At 35.7% G+C, this 18,203-nt stretch overlaps 3 protein-coding genes across 7 annotated transcripts; all 3 read left to right on the top strand.

Annotated features, from left to right (window-relative positions):
- The first annotated feature begins 826 nt into the window (after window positions 1-826).
- On the top strand, window positions 827-3,560 carry LOC106424221 (ethylene response sensor 2). The gene is made up of 3 exons (XM_022701255.2): window positions 827-1,083; window positions 1,370-3,063; window positions 3,132-3,560. Exons 2-3 carry the CDS (start codon window positions 1,378-1,380, stop codon window positions 3,306-3,308), a joined length of 1,863 nt encoding a protein of 620 aa, XP_022556976.1. The 5' UTR covers window positions 827-1,083; window positions 1,370-1,377; the 3' UTR covers window positions 3,309-3,560.
- A 925-nt stretch (window positions 3,561-4,485) lies between these two features.
- Window positions 4,486-10,326, top strand: LOC106424306 (TNF receptor-associated factor homolog 1b). Of its 5 annotated transcripts, none has more exons than XM_013865053.3 (14): window positions 4,530-4,658; window positions 4,785-4,845; window positions 5,166-5,394; window positions 5,687-5,798; window positions 5,907-5,995; window positions 6,085-6,153; window positions 6,223-6,355; window positions 6,523-6,681; window positions 7,147-7,495; window positions 7,697-7,809; window positions 7,900-8,050; window positions 8,154-8,620; window positions 8,695-8,860; window positions 8,946-10,326. In XM_013865053.3, the coding sequence occupies exons 3-14, from the start codon at window positions 5,211-5,213 to the stop codon at window positions 10,116-10,118; spliced, it is 3,165 nt and encodes a 1,054-aa protein (XP_013720507.1). In that variant the 5' UTR covers window positions 4,530-4,658; window positions 4,785-4,845; window positions 5,166-5,210; the 3' UTR covers window positions 10,119-10,326. The 5 variants fall into 5 exon arrangements, with proteins under 5 accessions (XP_013720510.1, XP_013720506.1, XP_013720509.1 ...); XM_013865054.3 differs by having other exon boundaries at window positions 4,538-4,658; window positions 5,172-5,394; XM_013865056.3 differs by lacking the exon at window positions 4,785-4,845 and having other exon boundaries at window positions 4,486-4,658; window positions 7,903-8,050.
- Window positions 10,327-10,413: 87 nt separating this feature from the next.
- LOC111205443 (acyl-coenzyme A thioesterase 13-like) lies at window positions 10,414-11,441 on the top strand. Its single transcript, XM_022701256.2, has 3 exons — window positions 10,414-10,807; window positions 10,882-11,031; window positions 11,109-11,441. Exons 1-3 carry the CDS (start codon window positions 10,619-10,621, stop codon window positions 11,250-11,252), a joined length of 483 nt encoding a protein of 160 aa, XP_022556977.1. The 5' UTR covers window positions 10,414-10,618; the 3' UTR covers window positions 11,253-11,441.
- The last annotated feature ends 6,762 nt before the right edge of the window (window positions 11,442-18,203 follow it).

Raw genomic sequence — 18,203 nt, 5'->3', positions numbered from 1 at the left:
GTATTTAATACTATCTTTTTGTTATATAGTATTCTTTTATTAAATATAAAAATAGATAGGCATCTGCACATTTATCCAGAACAGAAAACCGTACCGAACTAAACCTTTTTTCGGTCCAGTTCAGGTCTAATATCTTATATCTATGGAATCCGATAATTGGAACCAAATTTTGTATTTCACATTATTTTTAATATTTATCTTGCAAAACCGCAAAATATTTTTTAGCAATCAAACATTATTCTGTATCACTTATTTTATCAAAATTGCACTTATCAAATGCATTTCACTTTGAGACATTTTATTTTAAAATATATTTATTATGTTGACATATTATTTATATTATTTTAATATATTATATATTCTATACCATTATTATTTTATTTATTAAATAATTATTTATACTGCAAATATGTATTGTCACCAATCAAACATGATTCCGCACTGCTTTTTACTTAAAACCACAGTTGTTCCGTACCGCACTCTAATTCCGCACGAACCGCACTTGCACCGCTCCGCACTTTAATTCCGTCCCGCTTTCAATACCAATTCTGTCGTCACCGTTCGGAGCCTTATATAATTTCATATAAAACTATATAAAATATTATGTCCTGATATTTGTCATTTGTCATTTATCATTCAAAACCAGTTTGATGTTCTGAAATGTGTACAGTACACTTTATTATACAGTCATTAACTTCCATATTAAAAGAGAAAAGAATCCAATAATTAAATGGTTTTGGGTAAGAGTCCACGTAGGTCAAGATGTCGTGCTCGTGTTGTGTTCCAAACGAAAAACGTCTATGTTCTCTTCATGCACCCTTTATGGGCCCCACCCATTTCTTTCTTCAGTCTCCCCCTCAATTCCTCTCTCACAATTTACTCGCTTCAGAGTCCTCCTCCTCCTCCTCCTCCTCTCCCATAATTTACTCTCACACACATATCTCTCTCTCGCTCTCTACCTTCTGATGAGTTTTGGGAGATAGAGAGGGAAGGATAGAATCAAAGAAAGAGATAAGCTTTTTCTTCGTGACGATTTACATTCTCCGGGTAAAAGAGATTTTGTCTGACTACTGGCAGTTGCAGGTAACAGTTTCTGAAATGCAAGATGAAATTTAGAGAATTGTCGCTATTTCTCATCTGATTCTGGCTCTGTTGTTAACTATTGTTCTTGTTCATAATTTCATATTTTTTTTTGAGTGAAAGTAAAAAAAAAAAAACTGGTTGGTGAAAGTAAAAGAAATTGGTTGGTACTTGGTAATGGGTTATATATAACGTTTCAATTAACTTTTACTTACCTCGAACAAGCGTTGTACTTTTGTCTGATTTTGATTTTCAACCTCGAATAATTAACTATAATTATTTATCTCAGGAAGAGTAATGATGTTAAACACATTGTTAGTTCACGGTCTATTGTTGATCTTCTTCTTCATAATCGGCTCCGTCGCCGGCGAAGATAACGACGGCGGCTTATCGATATGCAACTGCGACGACGAAGACAGCTACTTCAGCTACGAAGGAATCCTCGAATCTCAAAAAGTCGGCGACTTTCTAATCGCCGTCGCCTACTTCTCCATCCCCATCGAGCTTCTCTACTTCGTGAGCCGCACCAACGTCTCTTCGCCTTACATCTGGGTCGTCTGCGAGTTCATAGCCTTCATCGTCCTCTGCGGCATGTCCCATTTGCTCTCCGGCTTCACCTACGGGCCCCACTACCCTTGGGTCATGACGGCCGCCACCGTCTTCAAGATGCTGACTGCGATCGTCTCTTTCCTCACGGCCATCTCGCTTGTCACTCTCTTGCCGTTGCTTCTCAAAGCAAAGGTTCGTGAGTTTATGCTGAGTAAGAAGACGAGAGAACTTAACCGTGAGGTTGGGCTTATAATGAAACAGACCGAGACTAGTCTGCACGTGCGTATGCTCACTACTAAGATAAGGACGTCTTTGGATCGGCACACGATACTCTACACGACGCTTGTGGAGTTGTCGAAGACTCTGGGGCTCAAGAACTGCGCGGTTTGGATCCCTAATGAGATCAAGACGGAGATGAATCTCACGCACGAGTTGAACGGTGAGAATGTGGGTCGTGGGCCTGGTGGTGGGCCTGGTGGGTTTTCGATACCGATCACTGAGTCTGATGTTGTGAGGATTAAGAGAAGTGTGGAGGTGAATATGCTGAGTGCTGGCTCTGCGCTTGCCTCGGTTACTACCCGAGGCAAGCCAGGCCAGACGGTCGGGATCAGAGTCCCGATGCTTCGGGTCTGCAACTTCAAAGGCGGGACCCCCGAGGCTATCCACATGTGCTACGCCATCTTGGTCTGTGTGCTTCCTCTGAGGCGGAGCTGGAGCTACCAGGAGCTGGAGATCGTTAAGGTCGTGGCTGATCAAGTCGCGGTCGCGATCTCTCACGCCGTGATCCTCGAGGAGTCTCAGCTCATGAGGGAGAAGCTCACGGAGCAGAACCGTGCGCTTCAGGTGGCGAGGGAGAACGCGATGAGAGCTAACCAAGCCAAAGCTGCATTCGAGGAGATGATGGGGGACGCGATGAGGCGTCCCGTGAGGTCTATCCTCGAGCTGCTTCCTTTGATAACGCAGGACGGGGTGTCGTTACCGGAGACGCAAAAGGTTATCGTTGATGCTATGGGGAGAACCAGCGAGCTACTGTTACACCTTGTGAACAATGCTGGGGATGTGACTAGTGGGACGCATTGTTTTAGTTTGCGTTCGGTTGTGAAGGAAACGGCATGCTTGGCGAGGTGTTTGTGTTTGGGGAACGGGTTTGGTTTCTCGACGGATGTTGATAGAGCATTGCCTGATTGCGTCATGGGCGATGCTAGGAAGGTGTTACAAGTGGTGTTGCATATGCTAGGAGGTGTAATGAACCGGAAGATCAAAGGGAATGTGAGTTTCAAGGTTGTGCCGGAACGAGGAAGCTCAGAGGTTGTGAAAGAGAGCCAAGAAGCGGCTTGGCGACAATGCTATTCCAAAGAATACGTTGAAGTTAAGTTTGGATTTGACGTAGCTGCAGAAGGCGAAGAGAGTAGTAGTAGTAGCAGCAGCACTAAGGTTAGACATTTATGTTTTTTTTTTATGTTATAAAATATGTTAATGGGCTCTTCCTTGTTTTGTGACAGTTCATGCAAGGGAACGTTTTGGTTGTGGAGGATAGTCAAGGTTTGGTGAAAAGCCTCTCTGTTGTGTTCCGGTTCCAGCTCCGGCGATCTATAGTGTCACGAGGCGGTGGTTATTCTGGGGAAACTTTTAAAACATCGACTCCTCCGTCTACTAGTAACGGTCATTGGCGTCAGTAAGGGGGACATGTTAGAGTAGAAGAGAGGTGATTTAGGTGAAGGGTTAATAATTTCAGAGATCAGAGAGAGAAGTGGAAAGTAAAAACAGTGCCGTGTTTTGATTGTATAAACCTGAAAAAAATTAACTAGGTTTTAACCTATTATTATGTAGGCAAAAGGCATGGTTCAGACTTGTTACCTGGTATGGTAGATAACAGAATTAAAAAGTTGAATGTGTAGGAGGATGTTTTTTCCTCTTTTCTCTTCCTGTTATTGTCACATCAGTGTCGTTAGATATTCGAAGGAAGAAAACTAATTAGACAAAACAAAAACGGACTAAGATTAACAACTTATTAGTTATCACAAAGCCTACTAACTCCTAGGCCTGGGACGTTATCCGATCTGAGATTTGCTCCGATCCAATCCGAAAATACGGATATCCGGGGGGTTCGGATCCAGATCTTGATTTTACGGATCCGAATAGTAAAATTTTAGGCCTGGATATCCGGATCCAGATCCGAACTTACTATTTATTTAAAATATAATTATATATATATATATACTATATATAATTTTTATATAAAATAATGATTTTTTTAAATTTTATTCAATTTCAATAATTTTTCATTTAAAAAAGTTAATAGGCTAAATAAATTAAATAAATCATTTTAATTAGGTAGTTTTTAATTTAATTTTTAATTTTTAATCCGGATATCCGCGGATATTCGAATTTTAGTCCAGATATCTAGAGAGCCCGAATCCGGATCTGGATAGGAATTTTAAGGATCCGGCGAATCCGTCCCATGGCTATTAATAACTCCTTTGTAATATTACTAAAATAACGATTTTTTTTGTGCACAACTAAAATAATGATATTTTAGATTAGCTAACTTTAAACATGGAATTGGATCGGACCACGTAAGCTCACTGGATTTTTCAAAACTTCATAATCTTGACTCTAACCAAGATTAAGCTTTTTCCTATTAAAAAGCTGTTTGAAACTCATACCAAAAATATTTCTTTTGACATATATATCTTTATTCTGAGCAGAAATGTAATAAAAATCAACTAGTGATGAATTATTTTACTGTAATTTTTATTTATTTACTGTTGTCTTAAAAGAAAATCCAATTAGATTAAGAGAACGTAATTTTATTTTATCAAGTTTATGTAAATAAAGTTTTTAAGGTTTTATTTATTTTATTAGGTGGAGCTGTTTCGTGCGACATCTCGCTATTTATCTCTCTCATTCATTCTTGCGTCGTCATTTTTTCGTTCTCTCGCTCGCTAGAATCTATTGGGAGCTGCCATTCAACGAATAAACCTCTCTCTCTCTCTCTCTCTCTCTGCTCTTCCCTCCTCCATCAACAGGTTCGCTTCGATTAAACCGTTAAGCCCCTTCAATATTTTGTTCTGATTCCGCGATGATAGTAGTCTATGTTTCCTCTCTAATCCGAGAGCCGTTTTTGGATTCCCCGATCGTTGATTTCATCTTAGGTTTAATTGAAATTGGGCGCGGGTTTCTATTGGAGATTGTAGCTGATTGAAAAATCAACAGGTCTTCCTCTAATTTTTCCCAGCTGATGATGCAAGCATCTGAATTTGCGAGATTGAAATTTAGGGTCTATTATCTGATGTTGGCTCACTGAGAATTGAAATTAGGGATTTAGACTTTCACCTTTCTTTCGTTGGGTTGATTAAAATTGGTACAGTTGTAGAGATCGCTGAGTATGATTTTAAGTTATAAGCTTAGGAAAGTGTCAAGGAGATTAGATGAATCGTTTACATCATTTGCTTTTTGTCAGCTAGTCTTTTTCATTACACTGAAAACTTGCCAAATCATGTCTTATTAAATTTATTTACTCCATTTTTTTCAAGTTGAAGGAGAGAGAGCTTTGACGGAAAAAAAATCCATACTGGGGAATGACAGAGACTGTTAATGAAGATTCTGGAGTGGGGCGATCAGTAGAGGCGAGTTCTAATGGGCACCACAGTCTATCAGGAGAATCACTCTCACTCTCTAAGTGGCGGTCTTCTGCTCAGGTGGAGAATGGGACGCCTTCCACATCCCTCTCTTACTGGGACACCGATGATGATGAAGACCATGGTAGGTCTTTTTGCAGCAATATTTATTTTCCATGAATATCATCTAGTTGTACGGTTTTGGGTATCTTCAAAATGAACATCTTCATGCTTTGTACAAACTGAAAGTGGTTTGACAGATGTGACTCAATGATGTCCATGCAGTTGGCTCTCATTTCTAAATTGTTCTTTTCCGAAAGTTTGTATCACATCTAAAAACTGGCTACTTACTCTCTTATATGTATGATATCTGTGTGCCTTATTATACTTTTATGTGTATTCAGCTATTATATGTGAACTTTTTATTTTTTTTCCAGGTCTTAAACCTTCTCAGTTATTTGGAAAACATAAATGGAAGATAGAGAAATTCTCAGAAATCAAGAAAAGGGAGCTCCGTAGCAATTATTTTGAAGCTGGCGGCTACAAATGGTACATGACGTAGTTTAATCTTTCTCATCCTTAAATTTTGTCTCACAATAATAAGTTGGGATCTGGTTTTAAGGCTCTGTTTTGTTACATTTGTCTTCAACTTTTCAGGTATATTTTAATTTATCCACAAGGATGTGATGTTTGCAATCATCTCTCCTTGTTTCTCTGTGTTGCAAACCATGATAAACTTCTTCCAGGTTAGTAGTTTTGTCCACTGGTCTGCATGGCCTCCTTTCTCTCTTTGGATACCTGGTCATTAGGTTTCTTTGTTATCTTCTTGATACAGGCTGGAGTCATTTTGCTCAGTTTACTATAGCTGTGGTGAATAAAGATCCAAAGAAATCCAAATTTTCAGGTGACTTTTTGAGTCTTAATTTTCTTGCCTCCCTTTAAATATGCAGACACCTGAACTCACCTCTTGCAGATACACTTCACCGGTTTTGGAAGAAAGAGCATGATTGGGGATGGAAAAAGTTTATGGAGTCAACTAAGTTACAGGATGGGTTCATAGATGATTCCGACTCTCTTACAATTGAGGCTCAAGTTCAGGTGATCAGGTAATGCAAAGTTGACTGTGTATTGTTAGAGCCTGAGTAAAATATTACCACGTCCAGTTTTCCATGCTAACATTCACTTACAGCTCCACAAGTTCATTTTTTTCTTTGTTTTCCGGTGTCACTTATTTATGTATTTTGGATAATATTCCTGTAACTGGTCCTTGCAGGGAAAGGGTGGACCGACCTTTTCGCTGCCTTCACTGCGGTTATAGGAGAGAGCTTGTTAGGGTGTATTTGTCAAACGTAGAGCAAAATTGCCGACGTTTTGTGGAAGAGAAAAGAAGCAAGCTTGGGAGGTTGATAGAGGACAAGGCAAGATGGACGAGGTATTTTTCATTGCAACTTATACCCGTAGCTCTCTAGATTCCGAAAATGTAATCATAGTGCAGTGGCAATTTTTGAAGAAAAGTGAGCAAGAACTAGCTGTGGTTACTTTTCCTCTGAGGATACCTTGCTATGTCTAGAATTTTCTTGTTTTCCACCATGCGTTTGGAGTCCAACATAAATTTGCTTTAGTTTTAGAAATATATTTTTTTTTTTTTTCGTGGTTGTGGCTCTCCACTGTCTCTGATTTACAAGTGTTTATAGCCTAGGAACTTGAGATGGTGGGACGGATAATCCCTTAAAGAGGATGTGGGAAAATTTTCTTAGTTCACACACTTGTTGAAGGCCAGGATTTACACCAATCTAGTAGAGTATTGTTGCCTCACGTTATATTTCTTGTGTTATCTTTTTCTCTCAAGTTGAGCAATTTTGCCTAAAAAGGAATCGATTATCATTCTTGGTTGCAGCTTCGGTGTTTTCTGGTTAGGGATGGACCAAAACTCTAGGCATCGGATGTCTAGAGAGAAAATGGATGTAATCCTAAAAGGAATTGTAAAACACTTTTTCATTGAGAAGGAAGTTACCTCCACTTTGGTGATGGATTCCTTGTATAGTGGGTTGAAGGCTCTTGAAGGCCAATCTAAGAGCAAGAAAGCTAGGGCAAGATCGTTAGATGCCAAGGAATATCCAGCTCCGATTGTTAGTGTGGACAAAGATATGTTCGTATTAGTTGATGATGTGCTGTTACTCCTAGAGAGAGCTGCTCTAGAACCGTTGCCTCCAAAAGAGAATAAAGCCCCACAAAACCGTACAAAGGTCGGTTTCATGAGGTGTATATATATATATATATTTTTTTTTTTTGGGGTAGAAATTCCGTTCTCTGTGATTGTATCTGCATTCGTTTTATATTGTTTTTTGTTGTCTGTCCATTTTCCTCTTTTAGAGGTCTTGTTGCATTGTCCACTAGAAAGTTACATGTAGTGAAATAATTGTTTTTGTTCTTCGATGCAAATCTAGGATGGCAATGATGGAGAAGAGGTCAGCAATGAAGCCGTTGAGCGTGATGAGAGACATTTAACTGAGTTGGGCAGACGAGCTGTGGAGATATTTGTTCTTACCCATATCTTCAAGTAAGAGTCCATAACTATGTTTCCATAATTCTATTGTTTTCTTCCTTACTGTTCTTATGTATCGTACTTCAATATCTCTGACAACTGCAGCAGCAAAATCGAGGTTGCATATAAAGAAGCCATTGCGCTAAAAAGGCAGGAAGACTTAATTCGTGAGGAAGAGGAAGAGTGGTTAGCAGAAACCGAACAGAGAGCCAAAAGAGGAGCAGCAGAGAGAGAGAAGAAATCTAAGAAGAAACAGGTGTGATACTTTCTGCTGTTCCAAAAACTAATCTTGCTCCTGCATGTCCTATACAGCTTTGATGTTGATGAAAGTTTTCTTTGGTTGTTGGACATTTTTATAGGCAAAGCAGAAACGGAACAAAAATAAAGGGAAGGACAAAAAGAAGGAAGAAAAGGTGACATTAGCAACACATGAAAAGGATCTCGAGGAAAACCACCATGATGAGGAGGAAAATGATTCTGTTACAGAGAAAGCACAACCCTCAGCTGAAAAGACTGATACTCTTGAAGAGGTGTCCGACATATCTGACTCCGTGGATGGTTCGGCTGACATTCTTCACCCTGATTTAGAAGATGGGGACAGTAGTTCTGTTCATTGGGATGCCGATGCTTTGGAAATTCATCCTCCTCCATCAGAAGGGAGCAGCATTTCCATATCTACACCCAATGGAATTGCGGAAAGAAAGAATCCGTCCACTATGGATGATAGTTCCTCGACTTGTTCTAACGATTCTATCCGGTCAGGTGTTACCAACGGCTCTTACAAAGGGAATTTCTTGAATTATCAAAACCAGAAGTCACCAAACAAGTAAGTTTGTTTTGACCTTCCCTTGTTCTGTCTGTTCTGATTACTAATGATAACACACCTTTGTGATTTTGCAGAGGAAAGAACCAGCAAGTAAAAATGACATCTGATGCCTGCAGTTTAGTGACTGTGATAGATGATGATCAGCCAAAGAGTCAAAATTCGTCTTCCGAATCTGATTGGGTTGTTGTCTCCCACATCCAGGAATCAGAGAGCTCTCGGAATCGTAGACCCGTTGGGAAGGTTGGTGGTCACTCATACTTTAAGTGTTCAAAACTTATAGAAGTGAGATTCTGACTGATTGAACTAATGCAAATTCCTATTTCAGCTACGCAACGTGGCTCAAGTCATTGTGAACTCAGCTCGCATGGATCGACTTGAAGAGAAAAGCGCTGCTGTGCTTTCTTCTCCAAGAACTGCTGCTAAGAATCCTCCACCGTTAACTCAGACAAAACAGGAGAAAAGGAGCGTTTCAAACGCAGACGCTGTTCCAAACAAGAAAGTAATGTCAGCTACTGGACCACCTTCATCAAGTCAGGTGTCACCGCCATCTTCAGATAGTCAGTCGCAAGCTGGTGGTCTCAAAGCTGATATACAAAAGATCACTGCTCCAAAACAACCTGCAACAACAACTGTAACAAGGCCTTCTAGTGCTCCAATAATCCCTGCGATGCGACCAGCGCCTGTTATCGTCTCCTCCTCGGTTCAACCAACAACACCCCTTCCTCGTTCGGGTCGTCTAGGTCCTGACTCTTCACTACGCAACCACCAAACTTACACTCCTCAATCCTATAAACACGCCATAGTCGGTAACTCTCCTGGCTCGTCATCTAGTTTCAACCACCACCCAAGCTCTCATGGAGTTGTCCCAACCACATTGCCGTCAGCATCTTACACACAAACACCGGCTTATCAGTCAAGCTTCCCTTTCGGTCAGGATGGGTCCTTTCGATCAAGGAGTTTTAATTCTGTAAACATGGGAATGAACAACCGTTACACACCGGCCGTGGCTAGCAACACTTCTCTGAACCACATTGATACTGAGACGGCGCGACAACAAGCACAAAGCTTGATGACCGACGAGTTCCCTCACCTAGACATCATCAACGACCTGCTGGAAGACGAAAACTGCGGCAGCATGGTGTTTAATGGAAGCATATTCAATTCAGAACCTCAGCTGTTCAACAACCAATACTCTTACCATGGTGGTGGCAGTGCTGATTTAGGCATCTCAGGTGAGTTATTGTCTAGTGGCAGGTCCAGGAGTTTTGGAGATGAAGGATTCCACTACATGCCACGTGGACCATATGCAGAAGGTTTGATACCGACGCAGTGGCAGATGGCAAACATGGACCTGTCTTTACTAGCTATGAGGAATAGTAATATGGAAGACACAGCATCATACCATCACACATACAACTTTGGATTGGACTCTACGAATCAGAGTTTTTCTTCAGGGATCAATGGCTACACTGAGTTCAGGCCGTCCAATGGTCACTGAGTGTGCAGCACCAATCTCTGCCTCTTGTGAGGAAATGAAAGATGGATTATAGTTTTTTCAGGTATTTGGGATTTGTAATGATTTTATTTTATATGAAAAAAAAGGAAAATCATGAAATATACAATTTGTGTAAAGAGTTTTGTCTTTGTCTTCCTCTACGTTTTCAAATGAATAATCCTTTCCTTTTATATAAAAGATAGATTCCGCATTTCTATAAACAAATATGTTCTTGTAAGTTTATATAAATAACTATAGTTAACCCCTTTTTGTAATAAAAGATGGAACTACAATAGTTAACTTCGGTTGATATAAGTATAACATATGGTTTATTATCTTGTCTAATTGTATAATGTATGTGTTGTAATTTTGTCTAACTTTGCCTAACCTCTTGACTAGTTCTTCGTGTGGCCAATCCTTCAAAATCTGATCAAATAAAAACACTCATAATCGATTATCCTTGGAAAAGCCACGAGAGAAGAAAAAAAAAAAGGAAGGAAAACATGAACCTAGGATCGGTTACACGGTATCTTGAGGGAGAAGTAATCGATGAAGGCGGCAAGGACAAGGAATCACAAGTTGCGAAATTACCATCCAGATTCATCGAGCGATTCGTGCTGAAAGGTATAAAAGTAGATCTCATCGAACCTGGTCGAATCGTCTGCTCCATGAAAGTCCAACCTCATCTCCTGGTAAAATATTTATTTATTTTTTAAAACCTAATTTGTCGATTTATAATTTTGGAATTATGGTTTGTTGAGGAAAGAACGCAGGAAAATTCTTACACGGAGGAGCAATGGCGACAGTGGTGGATTTGATAGGGACAGCTGCAATTTACACAAACGTAGATTCAGATCAGTCGGAGGGAGTATCAGTGGAGATCAATGTTTCATACCTTGATGCTGCTTTCCTTGACGTAAATATCATAATATTCTTTTTTTTGTTTGTGTTGGCAAAGAAACGAAATATTCATATTAGTGATTTTTATTACAGGAAGAGATAGAGATTGAGTCAAGGGCTCTGCGTGTGGGCAAAGCTGTAGCGGTTGCGAGTGTTGAGCTGAGGAGGAAGAAGAATGGTAAGATGATTGCTCAAGGTCGCCATACTAAGTACCTTGCTCCCCGTCCTAAGCTCTGAATGAATCTTATTATTTTTCTTTACCTACAAGCAAATAAGAATCGGTTAATTTGTTTTCATCTGACCACGAGTTTGCGTGAATCAGATACTTAATAATAATGCTATAATAAAACCTAAGTGATCTACAATTGTTAAAGACGATCTTTGTGGGTAACTTAGAATTTGAATAATGTTGGTTTGTGATACAAAGGTGATCTCTGTTTTATTTTCGCATTTTCGCATCATGATGGATTCCAGTGCTTTGAAACAGCCAGATGTCACTTTATGTTTAAGTCTCTGCCTACGATTGTTTTTGCGTTGGGTCATGTCTGCAAAATGAACACTTTGTTTTTCTTTTTCTCAAAACCCGATGTGATTCTTATCACTCAATATGTAATGGTTTTACTTATCAACACTGTTATTTTTGTCATGATAATAATATAGCTAAGCACGCTTGGAGACTAATGAAACAGCCAACGTCCTTGCTAGCTATCTAAACTATTAAAATAGAAGTACAAATAATATTTAACCCTGAGTTTTCCTAAATAATTACGAGAGAATACCATTGATCAGAACACAGTAGTTTTACTAGGACTGGGCATGAATACTCGTTACTTGCCTTGTACCCGCTACTTGAACTATACTCGCCTCATTTTTTCAAGTATTCGTCGTTGCCAAGTCAAGTATCAAGTCGTTAAATTTTGTTATTTGCTATTTTGTCAAAAAAAAAGAAAAAAGTTTTGCTACTTGTAAGTAAAAGACAAGTAACAAGTATCACAAAAAAAGTTACGACTCGCCTTGATATTATTCGTTACTTGTTTTACGACTAAAAAATGATAACTAACCATAAAAACTAAAGCTCTAAACAAATATTTCTTTGTTGTAAGAAGTAAACAATACTTTCTAATTGAATTCCTTCTTCTTCTTTTTTTATATTAGGTGCAAATATTTTATTTAAAATAACTCTCGTATTTTTACCAAATCATATAAATAAAACAAACTTTCATAACCTTCTCTCTTAAAATATTATCTATCAAGTAATTTTTAGAAAGTTGAAAATATATCTAAGTAATTTATAAATACTTGTAAGTAGCAAATAATCAAATAAGACAAGTAACTTGCAAGTAACATATTTTTGGACAAGTACTCGAAATAATAATCGAAATAATAAGTACTCGTTTCTGATAAGTGAAGTACAAGTCAAAAAATTCATTACTAGTTCAACGCAATCCAAGTATCAAGCATAAGTAAAGAAGAAAATACCTACCCCTAAGTTTTACAGTTTCTTTAACCCATTTTATAACTCGACAAAACCAGCAAACTTAAATCGACATAACCAGTTTTTTTTTCGTCAGTGTATATGTATAATAGACAGAGAGAGAATGATAGCGAATTCCGTTTAATGGGATTATCATGTTCAATCGCGAATTCCGTTTTTCGTCTTGCCGATGTTCTCTTCTACTTTTGCATCTCTTTACAATGACTGGATCTTTAAAGGATCACGATTTTCTTTGATTATGATTGATTGAGATTATACACGGATGTGAATCTCGGATTTTAGTGTAAGTTTTCCCATGTTGATCAAATCGAGATGTTAGGGATCGATATGGTAATTCTAGCTTCAGAAAAGTAGATTAGGGGTCTTTGATGGCGTCTCTAAATACAGTGACATTTAGTAAAGGAGGTGGGGTTGATGTTCACGGCTGTTTTCTGGAGCTCTAAGCAATTGAAGATTGGTGACGGTAATCGGAGAAGATGACCGGAGGGCAACGACGTTTACCGGCTACACACAATTCCTTTTTTGGGCAATTCATCTTCTTTCATCAGAAGTCACGTGTGAAATTTTCTTTTGCAATAGTACACGTGTTTTGTTTGTAGAATCATCCTTGCTCACGTGTTTGAACTTTTTTGGGCTGTATGTCATCAATCTTTATGTACTAAGCTTTTGGGCTTTAAAATTTAATGAAAACAGATTGACAAAAAAAAAACGGTGGGGAGGTAACTTTGTATTTTCCTAAATCAATAAAATTCAGAATAATTTACCTATTTTTATGCTAGCATCATAACTAATCTTGACAATCCAAAATATGACCACAAATCACTATAAACTGAAAATTCGTTTGAATCAAACACAAGTGAATTAAATACAGGAAATTCGTTTGAATTAAACACAAGTGAATAAATACATAATATTCTTGATAACTATAAAGTGGTTTAGGCAATACTTTATAAGGGTTGGCATTCGGGTCTCAAATCAAATTTGGTTCCAATCTATTCGGGTTTCGAAATTAAAAATTTCGGCCCATTCAGATACTTATAAAATTTTGTTTGGCTTTTATGCGGGTATTTGCCGGTTCCAGTAACCCATTTAATTATTTTTAAAAAATTTTAATGCATAATATACTTTAAATTTATAAACTTAACATATAAATTGGTTTGGCTTGAATATCTGAATAGACAATCAATAAATATTTTAAGTATTTTTTGGTATTTTGAATATTTTTCAGCTATTTTATACATTTATTTTTACTATTTGTATATATTTTCAAGTATTTTAGACATTTTTAAATATCTAATATATTTTGGATATTTTTATATATTAAATCTACATTAATTAACATATTTAGGTATATAATTCTATTTTGGATTTTGGTACTTGAAATACTTCAGTTCATATCGGGTTCAGTTCCGTTTCTCTACAAACCAAAATTTTATGTTCGGATATTTAACCAATTTTGGTTCGGATTCGGAACAGATTAGGTTGGTTCTTCGGACTCGGTTTTTTACCTAACCCTACTTTATATAATCTAGCTAAGCAATAATATTCTTCATAACCATATAATTTAAACTATTATATTAAATTATCACTTATAATTTTTAAATAATATATGTGTTAAATACAAAATAACTCAAATGAACTAGTTAATCTTTGAATATATGAAGATGTCTAATATTCAAATGCATATCCATTGAAATAAATACATAATACTAAGTTATAAATATATGTAACTGTTTGAAACAATTACTTATATGGGAACATGTTGACTATAATATTATTTTGTTCGAAAAAGTAATAAACGCTTGGAAATATGGTCAATGTTAAGAATATTTACTATTAACGATGTAAAAATAAGATTTTTACGTATATAAAAGTGGAAGCAAATATCCGTGCGGTTGACAACAAAATATCAGGTGAAGACAAAGATATAAGACGCCACAAAAAGTCCTTAGAACGAGAAAAGCCGGTAATCTTCTTCTATTTTTTCCCGAAAAAACAATTTTGGTTTGGGCCTTTATAATAGATGAGGTGTGATATGTTTGACAATTTCTCTTTTGTTGGGCCAACAAATTATCAAAGCAATTCTTAATTTTATTTATAGAATATTATAATTTTATCACATTTAAACATATACAAACTACCTATTTTTGCAACAAATTTATACAATAAATCTAATCTATCAAAACATATACCAACAAATAATATTGTTTTAAATCATATATAAGTAGTTTTAAATAATATATTTTCGAATATAATAAAAATAAAATTTTATCTTTATATACAAATTAAAATTTTGAATAACCATCTCTAGATTTAATATAATAAAAGATATAATTGAAACTCAAATATGATGCATTTTAGTGTTATATCTGTCAAAATAAAATGATTACTTAACACAGAGTTATAAAAACACTCATTAAGAAATAATTTCAGTAGCTAACCATGAACAAACAAGTTGAAGTTATTCTAATAGGTTAAAACCATAAAATAGGGTCATTCTAAAATGTTTAAAAATTGAACAAAACATCCGCGCGGACGCGCATATCAAAATCTAGCAGTATTTAAAACTAAATATTTCAACAAAAAAGGAAACAATATATGGGAGGCTAGAAGAAGCTAAGTCTCTACAAGTATCCCCCAAAGCTTGCCGGTGTTTAAAGAAGGGTATCGTTGGGTTGTTTAATTAGAAATAAATGGGGATATGTTATCACATTCTCATGACGCAGCATCATCTCTTCTATCGGACCAAGGTTCTTAAAAAAATATCAAAAGAAAAAGTTATTTGTGAATCTCAAAATTTTAGGTATTCTTTAATAATTCAAATGAAAATCTTAATTAAATAATAAGAATGGAGATACTCTTCCACTACCGGAATTAATATTCTAAAACTGTTTGATTCTGTATATCTATATATATATATAAAGATGTTGGTGACCCTCCTGTGATGCTACGTGTAAAGTCGTGCATTCTAGAAGCGATACTTGTTCCCTTTCACAAAAACGATGCGTTTTATTTATTTTTTGTTTGTGTTCCGTCTGAGTTTTCGTTTTTTCTGTTGTCATTATTTTAATTTATAAAGTCCAGTCCACTAAGAATTAACTCCAAATGTATATTCGAGACTTATACATATTGGACTACTTTTGTTAAATTGGGCCAAATTCTAATCTTAACAAAATAATAAAGTAGAAAATATAAAACGATTTTAAATCATTAAAATATTACAGACGAAAATAAACAGAAATTATAATAAATCTAAATACAGAATACTTATGTCGGTAGAATAAGATATGACAATAATGGCGATGGTGGAAGAAATGACAACGGTGGTGGCCGGAACAAATGACAGTGCTCAGTTGCAAATATGGTAAATGTAAACAGCGTCGGTGGTGATGCGTAAATGGTTTTTCACGTTCTTCTCCAAGAAGTCAGATCTGAAACATGCAAATGAAAAGGAAAAAATAAGTCAAGGATAGAAAAAAGGCGAAGACAAGAAAATGAGTGTGTTGGGAAAAAAAGAAGTCAAAGATCGCAGAAGTTAATGCAACTATTGGATTTAAAAGCAAATGATGTATGGCCAATGAAAGAAAAGAAACAATATATTAAAAGAAATTAAAGTAAACGTCAAAGCATAAGAAAAATCTATTTTTTTCAAAAAAAAAAATCTGAAGAATTTAAGAAAAGATTTGAAGAAATTGAAAAAAGAAAATTGCAGGAGTCGAAAAGAAAGCGAAGAAGAAAATAAAAACAAATTAAGGAAGAAGAACGATTTGATGAATAAATCTATCTTTTCCTATTCTTTTTTGGTAACTAGAATAAATCTATCATACAATAAAACCACTTTATAAAAAATATTTTATAAAACTAATAATATTTTATAAGAAAATATTAAATTGAGTATTTTATGACACGAACTACGTGTCATCTTTCATAGGTTTTGTATGTCGAGGGATTGGTGAACAAATATCGTCTCAGTGAATATTGTCTCAGTGGCCCAAAAAAAAAAGTCTCTAACTAACACACACAAATAGTAATCTATGCTAAGAGAATAATATTAACTTTTAAAATGAATTAGTAGTATAACACATAATATATCTTATAGCCGTTATAAATTTTTATATAGTAGTAAAACATAAGATCTATAAATTTATAAATGTTTTCATTATGATTTTATCACATCTAAATAATGAAATGTAATAATATAATCTATACTAATACCAAATATTTTGTAAACCAATTCATTTTATTTTAGTTTGTAGGAAACTCACTATTCGCTAAGGTATGTGGCATACCGAAATCTAACGGGTTATTAAAAACACAAAAAGAGTAAAAAGTACTTTAACAAAAAAAAAGTAAACAGGAAGAAATTTGTTGTGCTATTTAATATATACGTATAATACAAAGTTTGCATGTATACTATATGTTTATATGACAAAAAATATATTATAGATTAAATGGTTTGTTTAAAGTTTAGCACAATGGGATTGGTTAGTTTTGAATCAATATGTTTAAAATAAAATTTATATGAGAAACTAAAAGTTTCAATTCATTCAAAAACAAAAGAAAAGACGTAATGGAGTAACAAAGTAGTCAATGTAGTCTAACTTTCATTATAGATATAATAAACTAAACATTTTAAATGTAATTTACGAATTAATTTATTTTTAACAGTTTTTTATTTGGTTACCCAAGGCTTTTGCTTCGGGTACCAGTTTTATAGGATATATGAGCAACATGACACTGATTAGTGAGTTATATTTTTAACTGAGATTTCAAGATTCATCATCTTTAGTGTTTTGTCATCATCTGGTGTAGCTTCTAACTCAATGGAATCAGAGCTTAAATACACTTTAGCATTTGATGGGACTTTGGAGAGAAGATAGGCGTTCACCTCATGCACAGTATTATTTGTAGGTGTCAAGACAACTCTCTCTTTTAAGTACTACTTGCTTCGATAGTTCTGGAGGAAGTTAGGATATGCAGCATCTGCTAATGCTTCATGCGGAGTTTCAGAGTTAGATATCAGTCATAAATTCACTAAATATCATTCTGATTTCGTTTACAGAAACTAACCACACCATTGCTCTGCACTGCTGACGTAGAACACCTCACGACTCACAGTGACAGCAACCAGCGTATATACAGGGCCGCGGAGACACATAGGGTTAGTATCAATTTGGATATGTTCTTCTGCTATCTCTGGTCCGATTTAAAAAAAATACATTGACTAAATCACTTTCATCGCAGGAACAAAAGCCAATCTGATGTCCAACCCTTCTGAGCTTTATACGAAGACATCGTTTTCAGAAATACAAATACTAATAGTTTGAGATCCTTTACTCTGTTATTTAATAATTGGTTTCAAATACAGAGTTCCTAATATGTATTTAGTGTGTTAGTTAGATGTTAATATTTATGTTTAACTAATATTTCATCTTTTTTATAATTTCTAACAATTTTCTCTCAAATTATTTAGATAAATTAAATAATGGAAAAGTTCAAATAATTTATAAAAAACGAAAATACATATAATCTTTTGGATTAAAAGATGACAAATTATGAAACTATAACAATTTAAATCAAATTATATTACATATTGGCCATCTATCGGTTCAATCGATTTAGTTTCGGGTTTTCGTCATTTTTTAAATATGGATATTTTTAAAAACCTAAATTGAATTATCGAACCACTGGAT

The sequence above is a fragment of the Brassica napus genome, chromosome C8 (genome assembly GCF_020379485.1).
Source record: "Brassica napus cultivar Da-Ae chromosome C8, Da-Ae, whole genome shotgun sequence".
Taxonomy (NCBI): Eukaryota; Viridiplantae; Streptophyta; class Magnoliopsida; order Brassicales; family Brassicaceae; genus Brassica; species Brassica napus.
The sequence above is the reverse complement of the archived record's forward strand: the minus strand, read 5'-3'. Positions and strand labels throughout refer to the sequence as shown.